The sequence below is a fragment of the Channa argus genome, chromosome 12 (genome assembly GCF_033026475.1).
Source record: "Channa argus isolate prfri chromosome 12, Channa argus male v1.0, whole genome shotgun sequence".
Lineage (NCBI taxonomy): Eukaryota > Metazoa > Chordata > Actinopteri > Anabantiformes > Channidae > Channa > Channa argus.
Genome location: NC_090208.1, coordinates 8,369,595 through 8,388,494, shown reverse-complemented (window position 1 = coordinate 8,388,494; position 18,900 = coordinate 8,369,595). Strand labels below are relative to the sequence as shown.

Genomic DNA, 18,900 nt, shown 5'->3' with positions numbered 1-18,900 from the left:
GTCAAGTCACACTTACCCCTATGGGAATGCACAAAACTGAGTGTTACCGCTAATTGAGAGGGACAAGGGGGTGAATTTGCATTGGGTCTTCAAAGGCTCATTGGCTCAATCTCTCTGCAGGAAACAAACTGCACCGGACTGTGAGCAACAATTGTGAATTAGTAAAGTTTAATGGCAACAGCATGAGCATGAAAGCACAGTAACTGTGGCCATTTTCAGCAGGATGATCTATTATGCAAAACTGCACACATGTTGGACACATAACATATCAAGTAATTGTTAGCATTTACATAGCTCAAAACATAGATTAGAAAATTAGATGATCAACAAACACTGGACTGAAAAGCAATTATATACAAATGCTAATAGAAAAGTACTTGTTAGTTGGTATTTTGAAGGCAGTACACTTTGTTACACGTGAAAAACATTAAGCATCTAATATTTATTTTAGCTCAGTGATTTTTATATATTTATTTTTCTAAGTTATTTTATATGTAGTTATTAGTTTATTTATTATTTATTAATATTAGTTTTTTATTATTTTGTATATAGTTATATATAGTTATTTTTTATTTTTATACGTTTTCAACACCGTGGTTCAGAACTTTAGCTTATGGCAATATCAGCATCACGCAGCCTGATGAATTAATAAAAGTAAGTAAAGCTACAACAGGGCTAATAGATGGTATAACTGTGATAAAGCCCAGCAGATTATAACTGGCTGTTTGGTATCATAAATTGTTCTGTTGTTGCTGTCGAGCGAAAGCTTCCTCTTGGTCCAAACAGAGTCAATTGTCAATTATGACGAGGTGATCATAAATGACACTTTCAGCCATGGCTCGAGCTGCAGAGAGAGCAGAGGAGAGACAGTGTTTCTGTGGTGAGGTCAGGTTTCTTTTATAATACATTTTAAATAAACAGTTTCTCCTTATTCGGTAGAACCACTGTTTTACTACAGCTGTCTTGTTGAAAGGTTCTTTCATTTGTGACATTAGTTGGCTTGTTGATTTTCTTCAACCTTGACTCTGGTATTTCAAACAGTTTAACTCCTCCAGGGTAAAGGAGCCAAATATCTACAAGAAACTTTACTGTGTCAGAGCTTTTAGCAAATAAAACTGTAGTTTAGTGTAAAATCACTGTGATGTGTTTTCAAATAAACCTTTGTCTTCATTTACTTCGTTCTCTTCATTTTGTTACAGTTTACCCATTGATTTATGGTCCAGATCATTTTTGGACATGGCTTTCCCCCGAGCAACAGGGCAGAATATTCAGTGTGTTGTTAAAAAGTGTAAAATAAAAACACTTTATGGAGAATTTCTGCAACAGGAAAAAGCTTATTCATCTTCTTAGTTTAGGTTCCAATAGTTGATTTTTGAAGTTGACTTGACGTTTTCAGGCCCAATGACTTTTTGCACATTTTCCTGCATTCTTACTTTACATTAAATAGACCAGTCTATATAGATGAGTCAGAGGAGAACCTGGCAAAAGCACAAACATCTCAGTGACATCCCACCAATCGGATCTTTATGGTAGAATGAGTGAATCAGCCATAAACAGGGAAGCTCTTTAAGAAAACTCATGATGCTTCACCTTTCTGTATAACCACGATCCAAAAAGCCAAGAAAATAGTTGACTGGCTTCAATGACAAGTCTCTGACTGTGCTAGAGGGGTCCAACCAAAGCCCAGAATAAAACCCTGTGCAGAGACCTGATGATGGGAGTCAGAGTCTAAAAGGATCTGTCAGGAATTGATGGGCAAAATAATAGTTTATCATTTTTAAATTCTTTTTCTTCTTATTATTATTTTAAAACTAACGTGCAAAAACTAAAAGAAAAGCAACTGTATGTTTAACTTTTTTGACATCTGGACATGAAACCTACAGACAAAAGATGTTTTGATTTAACTACAAATACTAAATAACAGTGTTAATATCTGCTAGTGTCTTGACGTGCAAATGTGTTGCAGTGTCTCCAGTTTCGACCAACTAAACTGTTGACCCCATCGTCATAATGCAGAGCAACAGCAAATATGTTCAACGGAGCAAATATATAATTCAGTAATTACTTCCCTTACCTTTAGTGTACCTTTGGTACGCGTACACACACACTATTATAATAATAGTGTAGAGGATGAACACCAAGATGACAAGCATCAGCATGTTAAAAGACATAGGAGCTGCGGGGTCAGGAGGAACAAGTTGAAGAGTTTTGGGCGTAGTTTGGACTGGAAGTGAAACACAAACATCCAGTATGTCAGGATTAATGAACAATCACTGAAGGACACACAGGGACAGAAAAAGCTGATGCACAACAATGGAAACATCTCCCTCTACAACACTATGTGGTGAAGGGTATTATGGGTATATGTACAGTAGATTTCAGGGTTGTTGATGTGCATGTTCTCAAAATCTCTACAATGTGTTGGACCAAGCTGATTGGGTGATTCCACTTTTTTCAGGACTTGAGTTACAAACACAGGTCTTTATAGAGACAGATGTGGTGCAGCATCAGCTAGTTAAAGACTGATGGATTATTACCTGAGTCCATCTTGTTTCCACCTGTCACAACCAGCAGACTCTCTGCTGACTCTCCTTTCGTCGGGTGTTTACACTTGTAGAAACCTTCATCAGATTTTTTCACTGATCGAAGGATCATCTTTCCTTCAGGCTCAGTCCCAATGAAAAAAACATTTTTGAAGAAGGAAGCACTGAAATCGGACGTTGGCTTGTGGTCATATCGATCTTTGTAGAAACAGCGAAGAGTCACTTTATCTCCCTCTGTCACGGGAGATGCAGGACTCTCCAGTATCACAGCACCAGCTGGAACATAAAGGAAGTAATACTCCTTTACTGAACACTGTTAAATATTGGATCTTTACAATCAGCAACGAACAGCTAGTAGGTGAATCTTCCTGTAATGAAAATACAAATAAACTGACCTCTGTTGGCTGCAACTCCTATCAAGTTAGACGCTTTAAAAGAGTCTAAGATCATTTTCCCACTTTTAATTCCCTTGATAATAACGTTTGTCTACCAGTGTAGGTTGTTTCAACACTGACTGATTCATTTGGAAGATTTGTGGTTTATAAAAGTGCAAATATCAGTCAGCCAAACTTAAGGGGCAGTTTTAGTGACCACATACATATACATACAGTATAAGTACCTCATTAGTGTATTAAGACCAGCTCAAAAAAACCCTGAACCACTGCTTTAAAACCAGGGATACTGCAGCTGTGCAGAGCCATGTGGTTGAGGTTCTTTTGGTAATAAAAACACTTTACACGTGCACCTCAAACATACCAGTCACCGTGATGTTGAGGAGGCTGCTGCGCTCCTTCCCTCCCTTTGACTCACACCAGTACTGTCCACTGTCTGATGAATAGGTGTCCTTCAGGAGGCACGAGGACTGACGTGGGTCTCCAAACCCACCCTTGCATGGCTGAGACGTCTTAGTGGAGGTGTTTCTCCTTATCATCCAGTCAGAGTCACAACTCAGAGTGAATTCATCATAATGGAAGAACTGCAGTTTGTTGGGTTTGATGCTCACGGTGTCATGTGTTGCTTTAAAATGAAAAATATCATTTTAAAAACATCACTTTGTTTACTTTGTTCACAAACATCCAGTATGTCAGGATTAATGAACAATCACTGAAGGACACACAGGGACAGAAAAAGCTGATGCACAACAATGGAAACATCTCCCTCTACAACACTATGTGGTGAAGGGTATTATGGGTATATGTACAGTAGATTTCAGGGTTGTTGATGTGCATGTTCTCAAAATCTCTACAATGTGTTGGACCAAGCTGATTGGGTGATTCCACTTTTTTCAGGACTTGAGTTACAAACACAGGTCTTTATAGAGACAGATGTGGTGCAGCATCAGCTAGTTAAAGACTGATGGATTATTACCTGGGTCCATCTTGTTTCCACCTGTCACAACCAGCAGACTCTCTGCTGACTCGACTTTCGTCGGGTGTTTACACTTGTAGAAACCTTCATCAGATTTTTTCACTGATCGAAGGATCATCTTTCCGTCAGGCTCGGTCCCAATGAAAGAACCATTTATGAAGAAGGAAGCACTGAAATCGGACGTTGGCTTGGGGTCATATCGCTCTTTGTAGAAACAGTGAAGAGTCACTTTATCTCCCTCTGTCACGGGAGATGCAGGACTCTCCAGGATCACAGCACCAGCTGGAACATAAAGGAAGTAATACTCCTTTACTGAACACTGTTAAATATTGGATCTTTACAATCAGCAATGAACAGCTAGTAGGTGAATCTTCCTGTAATGAAAATACAAATAAACTGACCTCTGTTGGCTGCAACTCCTATCAAGTTAGACGCTTTAAAAGAGTCTAAGATCATTTTCCAACTTTTTATTCCCTTGATAATAACGTTTGTCTACCAGTGTAGGTTGTTTCAACACTGACTGATTCATTTGGAAGATTTGTGGTTTATAGAAGTGCAAATATCAGTCAGCCAAACTTAAGGGGCAGTTGTAGTGTATTATAAGTACCTCATTAGTGTATTAAAACCAGGTAAAAAAAAACCTTAACCACTGCTTTAAAACCAGGGATACTGCAGTTGTGCAGAGCCATGTGGTTGAGGTTCTTTTGGTAATAAAAACACTTTACACGTGCACCTCAAACATACCAGTCACCGTGATGTTGAGGAGGCTGCTGCGCTCCTTCCCTCCCTTTGACTCACACCAGTACTGTCCACTGTCTGATGAATAGGTGTCCTTCAGGAGGCACGAGGACTGACGTGGGTCTCCAAACCCACCCTTGCATGGCTGAGACGTCTTAGTGGAGGTGTTTCTCCTTATCATCCAGTCAGAGTCACAACTCAGAGTGAATTCATCATAATGGAAGAACTGCAGTTTGTTGGGTTTGATGCTCACGGTGTCAACTGTTGCTTTAAAATGAAAAATATCATTTTAAAAACATCACTTTGTTTACTTGGGTTTGATTAAAAGCCAACACCTTTTCGGAAACTTTCACTTTCATGTTTATGTACAGTATGTTTAATACAGTCGCCAGAGGAGTTTCAGTTCTGATCAGATGGATTTCTGCATGTGGAGGAGTTACAGGAAACTTTATTGTCTGCTGGGACTATAACAACCTCAGGGAGGGCTTCTATGCTCTGTGTTGGATCGTGGGAAACCTATTGTAAAATGATCCTGCAAACACACATGCACACAGTTCTCCTTCCTCTCAAGTATTAACTGATTGTATTTCCCAGACGACATCTTGATTTGTATTGGGGATTTAGTAAACCGCTGTTATGCTCATGCTGAAGACAACTGAGCAAAACCAATAATCATTTCCAAGAAGCAATTCATGTAATTTGTGGGCCTGCTTTGCTACTACAGGGTCTGGATTTAATTACTTTGTTGAGATTTTACAATCACCTCACACACACAGTGGAGCACTTTTACGATGGCTGTACCTTCCACAGGAATTGACTCATATTGTTAACATGGCTGTGTAAGTTGCTGCTCATGTGCTTTCATAACAACTAGAGCTTTAACTAGACTTTCACTTTTACTCCTCTTCCAATCCTGCACAGCAACAGCATCTACACATCTTTAAATGGGGATCACATTACATCACTAGGTGTCAATCTAAATTGAGATTTTGGTTTACACCCAAAAACAGGAAGTGTTTTACGGAGACAGGACTCATGAGCCATGAGAAAATGCAGTCAAGATGTTCAGCCCATGAAGTACTCACAGGCTGTGTGCAGCATAAGACAGTGAATAAAATACCTAAAGGTGATAATAAATCTTCATCTCTCTAGTTTGTGCATTCACAAATCTTCTTTTCAAAACCAGCAGACTGGGCCATCATTAGGACAAATAAATAAATAAAATGAAGGAACATCAATGTCTTTCACTGCACATCAACTGTGTCAATTTCCATGACACCTCTTCAACTTTGCTGTAGTTGTGTTGTGCTGTGCAAGATACCAATAGAAGGCAAATGACCAATAGTTAACTGGTAATTGTTAGTCACGTTTAGCTGTTATGAGTCAAAGTGCAGTGAACCAAAGAGTCTCTTGGTGTGTAAAAGTCAGACGTACAGGAAATAGTCGCGCTTACAAAACACAAACCTATCACATCTTCGCTGCACAAAGTCGTTAGTCCGTGACGAGCTCTTAAATTACAATTCAAGGAACTGTGATGCTTTCATCTCTTCATTGTTAGGACTGTATATAATAAAACACTCACATCTCGACAAGGTGGAAGAACAGGCAACTGTGCAGTTTTAGTAAAGTAGCAATGACAATTCAGATTTATTTTTAGTTCTCTTTATTGACATATAATAAAATACAGGAAATATGTCTGAAATATTAGGAACTGTCTTTATAAGTCACCCAAGAAAAAATGAAAATAATCCATATCTGTGCCAAATCAACATTTCAACTCAATGGACCATAACGTACCAATTATACAAATAAATTAAGTGAATAAATAAATAAATCAGTCAGTAAATCAGGGAAAAGGTCAGTTACTTACCCAGTGTTAGGTACAGTAATACCAACGCCATGCTTGCTAGATGCGTTTTGAGTTCTTCCTTTTCAGTTTCAGAGCATAAATGCTACAAGGAAATTGTGTCAACAACAAAAATAAACTCAAGATGGTCTTTGAAGGAGTAACTATAGAATTCATTACATCATTGAGGAGGCCCAGACTGCAGTTTGTATATAAAACGGCATCCACTTTACAAGTGTCTGTAACTCAAATATCGATTCTTTCCTGGATCTATCTAGTCCTGGTTTTCCCTGAAACCATCCCAGATTTTAAGCTACAATATGCAGCATCAGGAATCAATACTGTAATGGTGGTACGTGCAGATGCAGCAGCTACTTTCTGTTGCAACAATACAATGTTTTCGTCTTTTTCTCTTATATATTGGCAGAACGTGTCACAACCCTGTTTTTGTCTTTAGTTTGTCCCCGTTTTTCCGCTTTGGGTATTTAAGTTTATGTTTGAATCTCTTTTGTTAATTTACACAATATGCAATTCTTGTTCCTCCTTGATGGAGTGATTTTTACTGTGTTCACATTCGCTATAATAAATTTCCCCTTTTACTTTGAAACCCTCTTACTGTCTCCTTACTTGGGTCCTTAAACCAAATTACACAATTCCTGACAGAACTGAACATTACTACTTTGTTAATATGTGGGTGGAGGTGCTCCGGAAGCTAGGCCTACATTGCTGGACTGCCGTAACACAGCACTTATCATTTTTGCACTGCGTAAAATATGGTCAATTAATTGAAACACCTCCTGTTACAAATACCTCTTATGCATACTGTATGTGCACGGTGGCCATTCCTGTTAGCATGCGATGCACAGGGTTTGACCTGCTCTGTTACCTCTCCACATTCTCTGTTATGGAGCATATCTCTAATAAATTCATCATGTCAAATGTGCTTCTTGAGCAAACTGTAGAAGAAGATAAAACAAACATTTATTGTAATTAAATCCAAAAATAACATTTTATTCAAAATAAACCAGATTTAATGTGGGGGACAGTTTCTGCACTGTGAAACATTTCTGTTTATCCTGGAGCTGCTTGTCTCTGCTTCCCATTATTCCTTCATAATGAGAAGTTTGACTGCTTAGCCAGAACAGTTTTACATCCCAGCTCAAAGCTTTATCACACAATCAACAGTATCTCAAGTAGAAATATTCAAGCGATCTCAGATCGCTGTAACATAAATATTAAACAACTATCAGGTGTAAATGAACAAAAATGATACTTAATAAATAAATACACTTTTATACACATGTCCATGTCAGACTTGTTGTTTGAGATTTGTTTTTTTCTTGGAGACATTGGATTTTTGTGGCGTGTGGCTGTGTGTCCTGACATCATTCCCGGCTTTCTACATGCCTGACAGTGCAAATAGCACTGTAACCCTTTCCCGTAAGTGTTCCTCCACTTACACTGGTCTCCTCCCACAGCCCACTCACTGTGATAGACTGGTTACATGTCAGAGGTTTGTGTTCTCTCACCCAGACCCAGCTGGGATCAACAACTATGACCTGTATAAGCAGAAAAGCTACAGGATGGAGAATAAGCCAAGTCAATACAACATAGCCTCTCTGAGGCATTTAGCCTCATCTGGTTATGCTAGTTGTGTGCTGTGTGGGGTCTCCTCCCCCTTACACATCTTTGCAAATTGGAACTTTTTCCTTTGTTCTCTACTACAACATGACCAACATACAGTACATTTGTACTCGCCCACATCCTTCACTGCTGACTTTAAAGAACTTCCCCCACAGACTTGTTTTGTTGTTTAATGTAAAGAAAATGTGTGTCAAGTAAACTAAACTTCAGTTTGGGACGTGTGCCCACAACACACCAATGTGACCTACTTACTGTATACAGCTTTCTAACAACACAGGAAAATGCAGTACAGCGCTATGAAAGTTTGAAATTTAACCTTTGACTTATTATTGTCTTAGCGTAAAATCTCAAAATGTTGGCTATTAAAGGAGATCAAATTCTTGCAAACACTTTTTTGGTTTACCTGTTAATAAGTTTGGGGTTTTAGCATGTGGTTTAAATTTCATGGGTTTTTTTTTGGCCTGTTGGCACAACATCCTCCTATTTGTTATTTGTTATTTGTTATTTCTATACAGTTATGGCATCACACTTGACACACACTGACAGGAAAGGCCTGGCTCATGAAGTCACTGACAAAACGGTGCAGCGATATTTGGTTTGTGATTTGTGGAATAAAACAATAAAACACTAAAAGTCTGTTTCCAATCAAACGTATGTTTCTGCAGTTTAAAGTCAAGTTTTGTATAATGTCTGAAGAGGGATGTAATGTGATAAGCAAATAGCAAATCAACAACAAGAGACAGTTTGGCTACAACTTCACACCTTATAAAAATACCTCAACCACAAACACGTCTTCTTCACTTCTTGCACACTACAGCATTTACCACAAAAGGACAAGTTGTTCTTATCTGTCTATGTGCATAGTCGAACAAATACTTTACTAATGCTCCTCACTTACGGTACTTTAGTAACATTTCATGAACTGAGGAGCCAGAGTTTAGCTTCCGTTTGGCTGCACAGCTGAATTTGCATGTTATTCTAGATGTGCATTTCTAAAAGCAGCTGATTGTATAATTGGATGCTGCTAAAATCCTGTGTTGTGTGGAGACATGCACTGCACATGGCAGCATGCACAGATCAGACTCTAAATATCACTGTGATGAGGGAAGTGACAGTATTGAAGTCAGTAACTGTACCACAGTTGCTGCACTGCCACACAAATGTCTTTTCTTGAGCCCGAACTGAAATGGTAGTGTTTCCTGTAATGCTTAAAATGACATGCCACCTAGATACTATCATATGTTTGTGATGATGTGGAATGTATAATTATTATTATACACTTTCTGCATATCATTGACGCACGGAAGTATAATTTAAAGTCAGACAGTTTTAACATATTGAACTGCCCACCTGTCCAACTCACTTTAGTATCACTGCAAACAGCGTTAGGAAATATTAGCTTTTAATTGATTTTCTGCAGAATGAAGATTGCAAAAGTTGTCAAACTGAACAAACCGTGTTGGCAAACAAACTACTTAATGAGACAAAAACTGTAAAAAAAAAAGCCTGTAGTTGTTTTTAGTACATTATAGTGTGTACAAGACATCGTTTATCTACACACACCTATTTTGGAGGCTCATAAATAATAAAACAAATAGCGGCCGTGCAGTTCCATGTTCAGATCTGGCTGGTTACTCCATGACCAATAAAGCAGATAAAAGGCCTAAAGGTGGCTATGAGTGTTACTGTACATTTGCTGTTTGGAACATTCTTAAAAAGAAGGAATTAAATGGCAGCTCAGCAACAGCAAAAGGCCCAGAAGTGTATGACTGTATAATTCTGTCTATGGGGAAGAAAACGAAACCCTTTCACAGCATCTAGCCAGGCCAAGAAGACTCTTGAGGTACCATAAAATTATGGAGAAGGAAATGAACAGCTCATGATGAACCAGTGGAACCTGGTCACTGGTGTTTATTGATGCTGAGACTGCTGATAACAGGAGCAGGATGAATTCTGAAGTGTATAGGGCCAAAGTCTCTGCTTAGATTAACCCAGTGCTGCAAAACCGATAGGATGCAGCTTCATAGTGCACATTGATAATGACCCAAAAGGGTTTTTCAAGGCAAAGAAACAGTATATTCCTCACTGGCCAACAGCCACCTGATCTCAACACGAGAGCAACTTTTCACTTACGGAAGACAAAACAAGGCAGAATTATTTTTATTTACAATAATTATTTTTTAAATTATAATAGTTTGATCTATTATTACACCATCATACCTGTCATATCTACTACAGTCAGGGTTGTGGTCACAAGCTTACCACACGTCTCACTCTCATAAAAGGTAACGTACTGAACCATAAGTATAATACCATTCAAATTGCCTGCTGTAAATGTCTACACACTATGTGAAAATATTGTCTTGTTTTCTTTCCCCAGTGTTCAATGTTTTTTGCCTTTCACGTGAAATTGTTTGTATACAACATCAAAAGCAGAACCAACCACATTTCATTTATTGTCCTTGAACATTCATCAAGTGTAAAATCTGCATTAACTCAGTACTTTTGTCCTTGCACACTGACTTGATTTAGCACCATGAAGAACAAAATGGAATTGGTCATTTTACTCATCACTCAAGTTGCAGTTGCCACAACAGGTATGTTATTGATGTGACACTTTTAACATTTGCCAAGGCTGATGTTGGGTGGTGGTTGTGCAGTGGTAGTTGTGTGGTAATCGAATCTTTTCGACTTTTTTTGTCATGTAACGATTAGGAAACTTGTGTGTATGTGTATATTTGCAAAATGTTAGAGTTTTTAGTCTTTTTTTTCAGGAGCTAAAATCCAGTTTGGGATTTTACAAGGTTACCCTGTGCACCATGCTGAAACTTAAATAGATGTTAAATGTTATTAGTTCATTTCCAACACTAATGCTCTAACATTTTCTGATCATGTGATTTACATTTTAGCCAAGAACTCAATATTCTCCCTTTTAGAACATGCACACATTTAAACATATTGTAGTAAAATGCTAAACTATATGTTTTCATATTAAAACCGAGCAAAAGTTGAAGTACATAAATGTAACTTAAAAGATTTTCAAGAAACAAGACCTAAACCCTTCTGAAATCCCCATTTTCTATCAGCCAGAGCAAACATGCTTCTAGTTGCTGAGCTATCAGAACAAAAACTTAAATCACTGTCAGTTTCACATCCAAAATACGGAAAAGTAAACAGTATGTCAGTAGCGGTTCAAAGACGGTTTTATAAGATTCAACTGTTCATTGTTTGGTCTTTCTAAGCTCAAAAGTCTTTTGGACAGAACATTACACAACATGAGACATTGGCCAGTTGTACTGTATTATGGACCAATAGTGAAAATATTACATGATTGGGGAGACGCAAAACATACCTAAACACAATCGGATTTCTGATAAACAAACTTGACCTTTGGGTACCAGAAAATAATGAGATCTCTCCCTGCTACAATTGACTCCATGCCATCATATTCTGTACTTCTTCTTTTCCTTTAGGCTGTTCCCTTTCAGGGGTCTTCCTCTAGACCTCCTGCCTGGCAGCTCCAACCTCAGCATCCTTCTACCGATATATTCACAGTTTCTCCTCTGAACATGTCCAAACCACCTCATGGCCTCTCTGACTTCATCTCCAAAACATCTAACATGAGCTGTCCCTCTGATGTCCTCATTTCTGATCCTGTCCATCCTCGTCACTCCCAAAGAGAACCTCAACATCTTAAGCTCTGCTACCTCCAGCTCTGACTCCTGTCTTTTCTTCAGTGCCACTGTCTCTAAGCCGAACAACATTGCTGGTCTCACCACCGTCTTGAACACCTTTCCTTTCATTCTCACTGATACTCTTTTATCACACAACACACCTGACACTTTTCTCCACCCGTTCCAACCTGCCTGCACTCGCCTCTTCACCTCTTTTCCACACTCACCGTTGCTCTGAACTGTTGACCCTAAGTACTTAAAGTCCTGCACCTTCTTCACCTCTGCTCCCTGTAACCTCACCGTTCCACCTGAGTCCCTCTCATTGACACACATGTATTCTGTCTTGCTGCGGCTAAGCTTCATTCCTCTGTTTTCCAGAGCAGACCTCCACCTCTCTAGATTTTCCTCCACCTGCTCCCTGCTTTCACTACAAATCACAATGTCATCTGCATACATCATAGTCCAATGCCATCATATTCTGTATAACCACCAGCTATTATAAAAAAGGAATTGTAGAACTGCGGTATGAGAATTCATGCAGATAGCTGAGCTAAAGTACAGAAACAAATAAATCTGTTTCTTAGTTTCTTTTGATCTCACCTTCCTCTTCCTGAAGCTCATTCACTGCAGTCACAGCTGAAAAGCCTACTTCTCTCTTTCACTTACTGCCATATTGTTTAGCACCTAGGGTTGTGTCCAACATCAGAGTTCTCAGTAACAGTTTTTCCATCAAGGACATCTCTGCACATTGCTGCATTCTTCTTTCCCTCGATCTTGACTAGTCTCATAGTTCCTGCCGCTGAAAAACATCCCGATGGTACGATGCTGCCACCACCATGCTTTACTGTAGGGATCATACTGGCCAGGTGGTGAGCGGTGCCTGGTTTCCTCCAGACATGACACTTGGCATTCAGGCCAGAGTTCAATCTTTATTTCATCAGACCAGAAAATGTTGTTTCTCGTGGTTTTTAAAAGATCTATTAAAGAATTCTTAAAGCTCCGCTCTGCTTATCGAGCTGTGTGAGAAAACGGTGCAGGAGGAACAGAACAGTGTCCTTCACCCCCACACTCCCCCACTCCGATAGACAAACATCCTGGGCCCGCTGCACTTGAAGTGTTAAGATGTGCCAACTGCTCCAGTGTTTTCTTTAATGGAAGTTGAGTACTACTGGACTGTAGTCATTAAGATTGCTGGGTCATCCCTTCTTAGGCACAGGGGCAATGGTATGTTTCCAAAGCCTAGGCATCTTCCTCAAGCTCAAGTTGTAGATGTGCTGCAGGGCCTCGGCCACCTCTGCAGGTGTAGAGTCAAACTGATTAACAAAGATGTTAAGTTTGATAGTTTTCATCCACTTCCAGACATTCCGCATACTGTTGACTTTTAGATGTCTATCCAGCTTCCTTCAGTAGGAGTCCTTGAAGGCTCTTTTTTTCCTGTTGAGAACTGCTTTCACCTGACTGGTTACCCAGCATTTGTTATTGGCAAAGCAGTGTACAGTTTTAACAGGAAGCACCACTTCCAGACAAAAGTTTAGATAGTTCATAAAGCAGAGGGTGGTGCCTTCAGTGTCTACTCCCTCATGATATGGCAGTACACTCCAGTCTGTGGTTTCAAAACAGTCTCTGTAGATCTCCTCAGTACCACTTTGCCAATTCCTGAAGGAGTGACTGAGTTAAAGCAAGAGTGACATGATTGGAATCTCCAGAAATAACAAAAAATGCCAGAGGGCTCCTATTGCAGGGCTTTAGAGAAGTAGTTTAAATCCCCTAACTATATGTTAGCCAGCGTGCTTCATCAGTCATTTTTGAAGAACATGTTTGTTTGTTTTGTGTGTGTGTGTGTGTAAGACTATTAACAGTATTTGAGACTCTGCAGCGCATAGAGACCTTTGATTTGTTGTGGGAATATTAATGATAGGACCTCGCTATGCTGTTACTATGTTGAACTACAGCAAGATTTGTCTGTGATATTAATGCAAACACTTAGTTAAAATGACATTCACACAATGACTAATGTAGCACACTTGACAAGAACACGCAAACAGGATCTTGTGGGTTCTCTCCTTACTCACAAAGCTGCAAAATGACACAGCAAGCAGTGCACTGTTGTTAGCATAGTTCTGTCTCGTGTCTCGTCTCAGCGCTATATGATTGTGTGTCTGCGCTGCCTGTAAACTCCCGACAGAAACGCTGGCTAAAGGGCGTCTCCCTCTGGTGGCGAACATCGGTAACAACACTTAATCAAAGCTCACTATGTTGTTGTCTGTGTGCAGAAGACTGAAGTGCAGATATCTCAAAATAAGCTAAACTAGTAAATCAAATGCCCCAAAGAACAGTGTATAATATGAACTTAAGTTACAATGGGGTCAAATAAACAATACGTGTTGGGGCCCTGGCCTGTTTTAAGTCACTGCCCTCACACTAAGATCAAATTCAGTCTCTTCCTTTGAAATCAAAGCAATTTACTTCAAGACAATATCAAAACTCACATTTGCCCATTAAACTTCACAAACAGAACAATAGCCTCGTCTGTGTTGTTGACCCATCCAAACACTCCAATCTTCTAATGGTAAACTTTTTCACAAAAAGTAAAAATATAATTGACTGTTATATTTCCTACAGATACAGTCCTATTTTACAGGAGGACAGTGTCATTCTTTGACGAAAGATTGGAATTGGCCTGTAAGGGTCAAGAAATAGTTGCAGGTACCTGTGCATACACTTGTGCAAAATGGTGAGCTCAGATAGGCTGCATTGATTTCAAGTGCCGGTTGTGCAAGGATAAATTGCTGGTGGTGGTATTAAACAATTTCAAAGTAGCTTCCAATCACAGTGATAATAATGAAAAGTTTGGGGGGGGAAAAAGTGAAACATTTACTGAGCCTTTCCACACTCCCACCATTCATATGTCATTGTCGCTTTTTCTGCAATGATTTTAACGTTAATCGCTTCTGGTGTCTAGACGTGTTTTCAGACTGTTGGTGTCAACAGTGAAGATGTCATCAGTGGACACAATAGGGCATAAGTCTGGTCACTGACATAAGATCTTTATTCTAAACTTCAGGCAACTTGGTTGGTTTTACATTTTTAAAATGATCATACAAAACAAAATAGTGAAGAATTTCCTGTTTGTATGTCACCTTATGTAGGTTTACCCTAAACATCGGTGTAAAACATCATAATCAAAACCAGAATTACCCACAAAACATCAAGGCCTGGATGTCCTACATTTTTCTACTTCTAAACTCAGACAAAAACTGAAGTCATAGCATATTTCTGCCCAAATACTGTCGTTTCTCTAGATGGCGTAAGTCTGGCCTCCAGTACTACTGCAACCTTGGAGTTATTTTTGACCAGGATTTGTCCTTTACCTCAAATATATAACAAATCTCTAGAACAGCCTTCTTCCACCTACGGAACATTGCCAAAATTAGGAGCATCCTGTCCCACAGTGATGCCAAAAAACTAGTCCATGCATTTGTTACTTCTAGGTTGGATTACTGCAATTCCCTACTTTCAGGATGCCCCAGTAATGTTACGGTTGGTGTAAGTATTTTAAGAAGGACCCAAGTAAGGAGACGGCAAGAGGACGTATAAAGAAAAGTGTATTTGTTTATAAAGAAACAGGAGGGTTTAACGAAACTAAAAATCACTCCACAGGAGGAGGGTAAAGAACTTACAGAACTAAAGGTAACAAAGCAACTAACAACACATACAGGGTAAACGACAGACTTTCACAGCTATTCAAACAATGGGGTGCACACATACAAGACTGACACAAGGTAGGGTGCAGCCAGGGACCAGACTAGACCTTAACTAATTCTAATACACAGTAGAAGGTAAATTAACATGGACTAATGAACTAAACAGAAATAGACAGGAATAAAAGATAAACAAACTAAACTAGAGGCAGTGGGAAATAAACAGGGGTAACAAATACAGGGAACAGGCGAAGAAAAACTAATGCAAAATGTAACAAAAGGAGAATCAAACCATATAACAAGGAAAAAACCAAAACACAAAGAAAAAAACAAAACACATAACAAAGAAAAAACAAATCACATAAAGAAAAACAAAACACATAACAAAGAAAAAAACAAATCACAAATCAGAACAAAACGAGGAAGGTAAAGACAGCAAACAGACTCACAGGAAAAGACACAGGAGGATCAATAAAAAAAAGCCAAAACAGGAAATAAAGCTAAGGAACTTAAACACGGGGACAGGAGTGTGACAAGTAACCATTTAAAGAACCTGCAATTAATCCAAAATGCTGCAGCAAGACTGCTGAGTGGAACTAGCGAGAGAGATCATATTACACCTTCACTAGCTTCTCTCCATTGGCTTCCCATTGAATCTAGAATAGAATTTGAAACCCTGTGTAGAGGAGGTGACGCCGCTGACGCTTCAGCACATACTTCACTCCGGAGATCGTTGTTTGACAAACATTGAACATTTATTGTACTTGCTTCTCAACTTAGCCGATGACAGATCAGTTGTACATACAACGTTAAGCTCAGTAATCTCACAAGCACGTTCACTAGCTGTTTCATCAAACAAGTTTCTCAAAGTAGGTCTGAACTCACAGGACTCGCCGAACTCGGGAAGAAACCGTTTGCCTCCATTGCTATACACAGAAACGTTTTCTACCTTGTTGCGGTCCAAACCTCCGTGTAGTTAATTCTCTGCTGCAGTTACCGTGTCACGTTTGCTCCCTTCAGTAGCTGAGCCGAACAAATTCTCTCCTTAACATACTCTTAGTGTTGCATTGTTTCCTTAATCACTGGTCAACAAACCTGAAAGGCAAATTTGAAAGGCAGCCATCAGAGGCAACTATCAAAGCTATATGACGTCACCAATGGCATCATAAGTACGTAGACACATCACAAACACATAAAAAATTACATTACACACACAGGCAAACATTACATAAAACAAATAACTAAACCATTGGTTTGGTGACCAGGGGTCAACAATCTTTTTAAGACTGAGAGCTACTTCTTGGTTACCGATTAATGCGAAGGGCTACCAGTTTAATACGCACTTTTGAAATAACAAATTTGCTGAATTTGCAGTTAATTATATGTTATTATTAATAATTAATTAAATTAATGATATTCATCTATGTAAAGACACGGATCATGATAATAATTTCTCCAAAATAACTATCAAATGTGATTTTAAAAAGAACAGCAACAAAACAATGTGATGCAGCTCACTGGTAAGTGACTACGGTGAGCTATTGTTAAAGTTAAACCTTGTGGCTTTTGTTTGTGCATTTGAGTTTCCTATGTAAACCTTGCGGATTCTGTTCAGTGTTTTTTGGTCTTTGTGTTTAAACTGTTATATTAGTGTTTTAGGTCACTTTTGGTTAAGATATTCTCCAGTGTTGTTTTCACCCACCCTCCAGTTTTGTACTGTTCCATGTCTCTGGTTAAGTATATTATGTTAAAATGGTTCTAGTAGTTTTTTTCCTCCATGTGTTCATTTAAATTTTATTCTTTCTTGTCCTAGCCTAATTTGTCCCTGAGCCTTTGCTGTTGTTTATTTAGGTAAATGATGTTCCCCTCTTGTTGTCAATGTTCGTTCTGCCGTCATCTTATTTTCTATTAAGTTAACTCCCCTGTTTCCTTGTTACCTCCTGTTAGGAGCGATTTCTGATATTGTTAAGTTAGAAGCACTGAGATGCACTGAGCTCCTCTCTCTTCTCTTCTCTCTCTCCTCTCACCCCACAATTGTCAACACTGAAAGACATTATCCAGACATTAAATATGTCTGGAATTCTGCTAGTGCTGTTCAATTACTGTCACCGGGGTCTTTCCCACATTAAGGAAAATTATGGAGAATAAGGACATTTAAAAATATGTGAAAGATGTTGCACAGTCTAACTTTAAGTACAGACAGCCCACTAGTCAACACCACTAAGAAACTAAGAAATAACCTGGGGTCAGGTCTGTTGTGTTTAGGTTTGGGACAGAGCATTTAGCCAAACTATGTATCCAAAACATAACATGTATCCAAAAAGCTCTATAATTACAGCCTGTGTACAAAGTAAGCCACTGCTATGCACCATTGCTGTGAAAAGTACTAATCTCTAAATAAAAAAAAAAAAAAGGTTGATACATGATATTGTAAAGATCATGTGAATGTGTTGTAGATATTGCTAAGTTTGCTAATCTTGGTAAAATAACCTCTATGTAAGGCTGATATGACGTTATATAGGAGAATACTTCTACAAAGCAACAAATGTGACATGTATGTGAATGTAGTGAGTACATGTTAATTAAGCACATTTAAAAATCACTGGAAAACAAATTCTAAATGATGGACATAGGGGACAATATATAATTAAGATTATGTAATGAACTATGTTAGGGGCAGCTGTAGCTCAGTTGGTAAAGGTAGTCGTCCACGGACCACGGGGTGGTTCAATCCCCGGCCCGATCCCCTGGCTATATGTCGAAGTGTACCTGAGCAAGACACTGAACCCCTAACAGCCCATCCCCCTCCCCAGCTGTGCAGTGTCAGTCCAATCCCGGTAGAAATTGGGGAGGGTTGCGTCGGGAAGGGCATCCGGCGTAAAAACTGTGCCAAATAAACATGTGGACGATGCTCTGCTATGGCGAACCTGAACTCCCAGGACTCCCAGCTGAAAGGACAAAAAAATAAATAATGTAATGAACTATGTTCCTGTATACCAACATGATGGAATTAAGAGTGCAAAAAACCAAACTGTATAAACAATCAGTGGATGTTTATATGAACAGCAGTCTTGACCTGACTAGTGTAATTCAGTGGTTGATGTTACACAACATCTACACAACTTGTCGCTTCAGGGGTCAAAGAACACATTCAGCATGTTGGTTTGGCATGTGTTTTTACGCGGCTGCCCTTCCTGCCGCAACCCTCCCATTTTTTTTTCAGGCTCGGGACCGGTCACCCTTGGTGGGTGGGTGTGGCCATGCCTGATAGGCTGGGATTCAAGCCCACTGCCTTCTGTGCCCCAACCCTATGCTCTACCACTGAGCCGCCAGGCTCCCTGTAGTGTTTGATGTTAAACAGTGTAAAGTTTTATAGTATTAATGTT

General features: G+C 39.2%; 1 protein-coding gene across 5 annotated transcripts; it reads right to left on the bottom strand.

The window, feature by feature from the left end:
- Nucleotides 1-149: 149 nt before the first annotated feature.
- On the bottom strand, nt 150-16,661 carry LOC137137126 (sialoadhesin-like). Of its 5 annotated transcripts, none has more exons than XM_067523056.1 (8): nt 16,400-16,661; nt 6,520-6,601; nt 4,656-4,916; nt 3,912-4,193; nt 3,300-3,560; nt 2,538-2,819; nt 2,075-2,224; nt 150-844 (listed from the first exon to the last, which is right to left on the bottom strand). In XM_067523056.1, exons 1-8 carry the CDS (start codon nt 16,436-16,438, stop codon nt 789-791), a joined length of 1,413 nt encoding a protein of 470 aa, XP_067379157.1. In that variant the 5' UTR covers nt 16,439-16,661; the 3' UTR covers nt 150-788. The 5 variants fall into 5 exon arrangements, with proteins under 5 accessions (XP_067379157.1, XP_067379158.1, XP_067379159.1 ...); XM_067523057.1 differs by having other exon boundaries at nt 16,464-16,661; XM_067523058.1 differs by having other exon boundaries at nt 16,512-16,661.
- Nucleotides 16,662-18,900: the final 2,239 nt, after the last annotated feature.

Bases quoted from the DNA above. Each gene is read 5' to 3' on its own strand.
- LOC137137126 (XM_067523056.1), bottom strand. From the start codon at position 16,438: ATGGAGGCAAACGGTTTCTTCCCGAGTTCGGCGAGTCCT. The intron at 3,561-3,911 runs GTAATAATCCAT...TTCATTTTAAAG, and splicing joins TGGAAACAAGATGGACCCAG to CAACACATGACACCGTGAGC. The intron at 2,225-2,537 runs GTAATAATCCAT...TTTCACTTCCAG, and splicing joins TGGAAACAAGATGGACTCAG to TCCAAACTACGCCCAAAACT.